At 43.7% G+C, this 5,294-nt stretch overlaps 2 protein-coding genes across 6 annotated transcripts in view; one reads left to right on the top strand and one right to left on the bottom strand.

Annotated features, from left to right (window-relative positions):
* LOC106516096 (uncharacterized) overlaps positions 1 to 585 on the top strand; it is a 2,488-nt gene extending 1,903 nt beyond the window's left edge. For all 5 annotated transcript variants that reach the window (XM_014006287.1, XM_014006284.1, XM_014006283.1 and 2 more), the window contains exons 5-6: positions 31 to 97; positions 182 to 585. In XM_014006287.1, the coding sequence (XP_013861741.1) occupies positions 31 to 97; positions 182 to 288 (174 nt within the window). In that variant the 3' untranslated portion in view covers positions 289 to 585. The remainder of the gene's footprint in view (positions 1 to 30; positions 98 to 181) is intronic.
* Positions 586 to 678: 93 nt separating this feature from the next.
* Positions 679 to 5,294, bottom strand: part of h6pd (hexose-6-phosphate dehydrogenase (glucose 1-dehydrogenase)) — a 6,419-nt gene continuing 1,803 nt past the window's right edge. Inside the window, exons 2-5 of the mRNA XM_014006222.1 lie at positions 4,392 to 5,058; positions 4,181 to 4,298; positions 2,973 to 3,242; positions 679 to 2,886 (exon numbers count right to left, since the gene is read on the bottom strand). Coding sequence (XP_013861676.1) covers positions 1,541 to 2,886; positions 2,973 to 3,242; positions 4,181 to 4,298; positions 4,392 to 5,033 — 2,376 coding nt within the window. The 5' untranslated portion in view covers positions 5,034 to 5,058 and the 3' untranslated portion in view covers positions 679 to 1,540. The remainder of the gene's footprint in view (positions 2,887 to 2,972; positions 3,243 to 4,180; positions 4,299 to 4,391; positions 5,059 to 5,294) is intronic.

The raw sequence follows: 5,294 nt of genomic DNA, 5'->3' as shown, positions 1-5,294 counted from the left end.
CAACAAATGATTCTTCCTTCATATTCACAGGCCAGAACCACTCCGGAGCTGTACTACATGTCCGTAGCTCTAACAGTCACCTCCACCTTCAGCACAGGTGAGGGACATCTCTCAGACTGTAACGTCGACAGAAATAATCTGCGCTTTTTAACAAAGTGACACCTGTTTGTGTCCGTTTTAGGTTTTTTCATGGTGAGAGGGGGATTGTGGTTAACCAAAAGGCAGGGGGACAAACAGAAACAGGGGGAGACAAAGCGGTCCAGCTGTCATCTGATCCCATTCTTTTAAAGAATTCATGAGGTTTCGGAGCCGCCAGCAGACGGTAACATTAAACCATGAGGGGGGGGGAAGAGAGAGAAAAAAATGAAAGTGAGTTAAATCCATGTCTACAGAAAAGCAAATGTCTTCGTTGTTTAGAACTGTTTGTTTGGGACCAGCATGTGTTTTACTGAGCAATAAGATTATAATTATGTAGTTTTGTAAACTACATGTGGCAAATACAAAATGGCCCATAATTAAAAATATCTTAGTCTGAACCAGTTTTTTTTTATGTGCCGTGTAGTCTTTTTAAATAATTATTTTAACCGTTTTATTGCTATGCTATTTTATTTTATAAAAATGTATGAAAATTTCCATTAATTCCATTTTTTATTCATGATCAAATTCAGTTAGAACAGCTTTCTCATTGAAATAATTTTATTGGAAGGTCAATATGTACAACTTCATGTACGTCTAATACATCAGATCCTGTCTGAAAATGTTGACACACAAAAAAATAATAAACTCCAGGTTGAATTTAATGCATTTTCTTAAAGGAATGTCCCTGTGTATGGCCTTTAACAGATGTTTTGTAATATTACAAAATTTGCATTTATTTTCTTTATGAGTAAATGAAATTATTCTTTTGGAAGCACTTTTTTTTTTAAACCAAATACATTAGATTCGGGTTGCTGCAGTGAAAATATAGAAATGATACAATCAAATATGGCAGAATACACAGAAAACTGCAAACTGTATTTGCAAATCTACCTGAGATAAAATATATTCACACAAATCACTCCAGTGTTTGTTGAAACTGGGTTTTAGCACCAGAATTTATAAAAAAAAAATCCCACGCTGCGTAACCTATAAACTGCAGACATGCGTGCTTCATATTTTTCCATTCATTTCACTCTTAAGTGCACTTCTGATTCTGAAAAGAAAAACAGTCTCGCAAAAAAAATATTCAACCACTTTCCCACCAAAATGAAAGATTTAAAAGCAGCTTTAAACTCCTACACCCTAAACCTGCTAACATACAGGAGTTTTCTTTTTACTGTATGAAAAAACATCTGAATCCTTCTGCTCAACTTGAAGCATGGTGGATAAAAATAAACAGAACACTAAAGAGAAACATCAAGTATATTTAGTTTGTATAAACTAAAAAAAAAGTACCGGTCCTCTCTGTTATGCGTCATACATATTATTTTCCCACCAACCAGTAAACCAACTAAAGCAGCTTCAGGGAATTTAAAAAGGGATTGAAAGTTAAAATCCCCTCCTAACCTAAAAGTGCATCATAGTCAATATACCAAACAAGGCTGCCACTGGCAGGTTTCACTCCAGTGACGGGATATTTGTTTGAATCGTCCTTCACTCGGCTCAGCTGGGTGATCAGCTCATGTTTGCCTTTGCCCATCACCAACAGGGCAACCCTGCGCGCCCGGTTTATGGCGCTGAAAGTGAGGCTCATGCGCTGATGAGGTTTAACGGGGCTCTCGGTGAGCGTCACCAGGCTCTCCCCGAGCTCGCTCGGCTTCCCGCCGGGGAACAGCGAGGCGGTGTGGCCGTCGTAGCCGACGCCCAGCAGCACGAAGTGAAAGCTGGAGCCGTTGATGAGTTTCCGGAGCTCCCCCTCGTACAGCAGCGCTCCTCCGTCCTCCTCCACGCAGAGGCGCTGGTTGAGCTGCACCGGCATGGGGTGGACGTTGTAATAGGGTATCCTCACGTGCTGCAGCAGGTGCTCGTGCAGGTTGTAGAAGTTGGACTCCGGTTCGGTCGGCGGCACGCARCGCTCGTCCACCATCCACACGTGGGTGTTCCACCAGGGGAAGGAGAAGTGGTGCAGAGCCAACCGGTGGAACAACGCCAGAGGGGTCGACCCGCCGGACAAGGCCAGGTGGAAAACGCTGCCCTCGTTCACCGCTGCCTCCGCCGCCTCCTCCATGTCCACGGCCAGCCGCTCGACCAGCTCCTCGGTCCAGGCAGACACCATGTCGGCGCTGCGGAACTTGCCCCGCATCACTTGGAAACCGTTGGCTGATGCGCCTCCTATCTGATCAACACCGATTATTACCGCCTCGCTGTTGTAGTGGATTTCTTTCCCTCTCAGGTGGACGTCCAGCATATCCCCATTGTCGGCTCCACCAGGGTAGATCCGGGGGAAAGAGCCGGTCAGGCCCATGAGAAGTGGAGTCCACAAACCCCAGGAGGCCAACAGGTTCTCGGTACTGATGAAGCTGTTTTTCTGTCCAGCTAAGATGTGAGATATGAGTTCAGAGTATGCTTCCTTCTCTTTTATCGGAGTTTGTACATAGTAGTCTGAAATGTGCAGACCCAGAACGCTGACATCCGTGTGCTCAGTCACTTCCTTCCACCTGTGGTCTTTTAAAGCTGGCTTGAATAAATTCTTGCTAACGAGGACCGCTGCATGCTGGAGACTGCCGTGGCCGAAGTAGAACACGATCTGTTTAGGTTTGCAGTGAACGCTGTGGTGGTTTTGGATGCAAAAGACATTGTTCTTAAAAAGTATGCGTGCGTATCCCACACGTTCATCTAACATCTTCCCTGAGATCAAAAGAATGGGCACGCCTTCATACCGGGCCTCGTCGATGTGGGCCAGAACAGCTGAAACACAACCACATAATGTCACTGTTTTTAACTAAATGATACAAATCAGATCAGAAAAGGTTTTTAAAAAGTGCTGCACTAACCTGCGAATGTTGGAGTCACGCTGACGTGATCCTTGGTTTTATTCAGCTCTTGCTGAACCTCAGTTTTGTAGGCTTGGTACTGTCCAGTCACAGCTTGGTTTTTCCCTAAAGGCAGCATGGAATTGAGGACCTGCAGCCGGTTTCGGAGAACCTCTCCACTGTCGCTCACGTTCGCAGGGAGTTTCATGGTCAGCAGCGTCATGACCTCAGTGAGGTGGTTTTGTAGGACGTCTCGGATCACCCCGTACTCATCGTAGAAGGCAATACGACCTTTAAGGAACGAAAATTTACAAAGAAGTCACTGTGGAAAGTGAGTACACAATAATGTTTAAGGATTTGTACATAATTAAGAAGGATCGTAGCTTTATTGGATCTTACAATTTAATAAAAAAACTTATTTTAAGTTTTATTGTATTTGCTGGTGTCCATGAGATCCTTGGATTGTTGCAGGACTCAGTTTTGCCCAGTCTAGATCAGTGGTTCCCAACCTTTTTAGACCTGTTTACCGCTTGAGCCATTTTGTCATACCACTAGTACCCCCTCAGTCAAATGTAATGATGATTCTCTGAAACTATAATGTATACGTCAACTGATTATTAAATGAAAATTATTTATTTAACCCCCTAGAACTTTTAATTCCTTGGCATTTTATTCTTTTCAACTCAAATTAAACATAAAGATAAAAACGTTGCCTTGAAAGTGAATAAGTAATTAAGTAAATAAACCAGGTAATGGAAGCGTCCAAAATCTATTGTATTTTCCAAAAAACGTCAAAAACTCRCCCAAATGAGCAAATTCCATGAGATTCTGCTTTTATACTGGGTTYCATTTTGTGTCAATTCCGTGATTTCATCTGCATTTTCTGCATTGCTGAAATCATAGGGCCCTACCTCAGTCCTATTTCATTAATTTTTTTACACATCTGGTTAATTTTTTTCCACGTACCCCATGTAATACGCTCACATACCCCAAAGGGTACACGTACCCCTGGTTGGGAATCACTGGTCTAGAGACTGAATGGTCTGTTGCTGCAAAACAAGCCAAGATCTACAGCCCTCAACTACGGTGCCTGACACTATGTGCTTGTGGTTTTATACATATGGGGTTCAGGGCGTGCCTCAGATGACCTTTGATGCATAAAACCTAAAATCACGGCCTTTTTCAGCCATTCTCCTTATTAAATTTGTATTTTTAAAATGCTTAGTTACCTTTACAGTCAAGCGTCTCCTTCAAAACAATCTCTATTCTCTCGATGTGGTGCCTGTTCCAGATGGGATCCAACGCTTTTCTGTTCTCTGTCCTAAAGGGAAGTATCTTTGACACAACCTTTTTTTGTTTCCCGAAAAAGAAAAAAATATAAAATTTAACACCTAAATTGCAAGTACAACAAAACAAAAACACATTGTAGATTATTTTTACCTGCTTTCCCAAGTAGTGGTCAATCCTGTACATTTCGTCTTCATTCAGAAAGCTTCTGAGCTCAGTTGCGAGCACTTGAGCGCTCCTGTAGTTGTGTCCAAAAGGTTTTTCGAGCACGACCCTCAGCCAAATCCCACCAGCGGGCCTACAAGTGCCGTTAATCTTCTCAGCTATATCTGTATAAGCAAAAGCTGGAACAGAGAGGTAGAAGAGCCTCCCTTCCTCAGTCATCCCCTCTTTCCGAAGCTGTTGCTCTATGTGCTTGGCCAGGTCCTGGTAGTCCTCCACGGTTTTCAGCTGCCGATACTGGGAGACACGCAGGAACTGCTCTTTTAAGACGGCGCAGCGTTCCTGCGAGACATCCTTCGAGCACGAGACCGCCTTCAGGATCTCGAACAGGACCGGCGTGGCCGTCTCAGCTGGGGACAGTCCTCCCCCGTAGAAGGTGAAGGTGTGCCCGCTGCCGACCTGCTGAACATACAGCTGGAAGAATCCCTGCCACAGGTATTTCCGCGCCAGGTCCCCCGTTGCCCCCACTACGATGACAGACACGTGGCCAGGTCTCTGCACCGCTTCGCTGTCCTCACCGCACCCTCTGTTGGCACAGAGAGCAACCAGCAGCAGGAAGATGGTTACAAGCATCTTCTAGTCCTGACTGTCCAAAATCCTGTAGGAACAACAATAAAAGTGTCACTGAGCAACAATTTGTGTAATCCATAAAAGAAAAAAAAACAGTTCCACATATTTGGTTTGAGCAAATTTAAGTGCAATTTACAATGCGTCTTTTCGGCAATCTAAAACATTTACAAACAAGATATCAAACTTTATAGAAAACGTCCGACCGACAAGACTGACCACAGATTTAAAACACTACAAATGATTCCAATGGCAAATGAAAATAAT

This window comes from Austrofundulus limnaeus, unplaced genomic scaffold (genome assembly GCF_001266775.1).
Source record: "Austrofundulus limnaeus strain Quisiro unplaced genomic scaffold, Austrofundulus_limnaeus-1.0 Scaffold35, whole genome shotgun sequence".
Taxonomy (NCBI): domain Eukaryota; kingdom Metazoa; phylum Chordata; class Actinopteri; order Cyprinodontiformes; family Rivulidae; genus Austrofundulus; species Austrofundulus limnaeus.
This window is presented reverse-complemented; position numbering and strand designations above follow the sequence as displayed.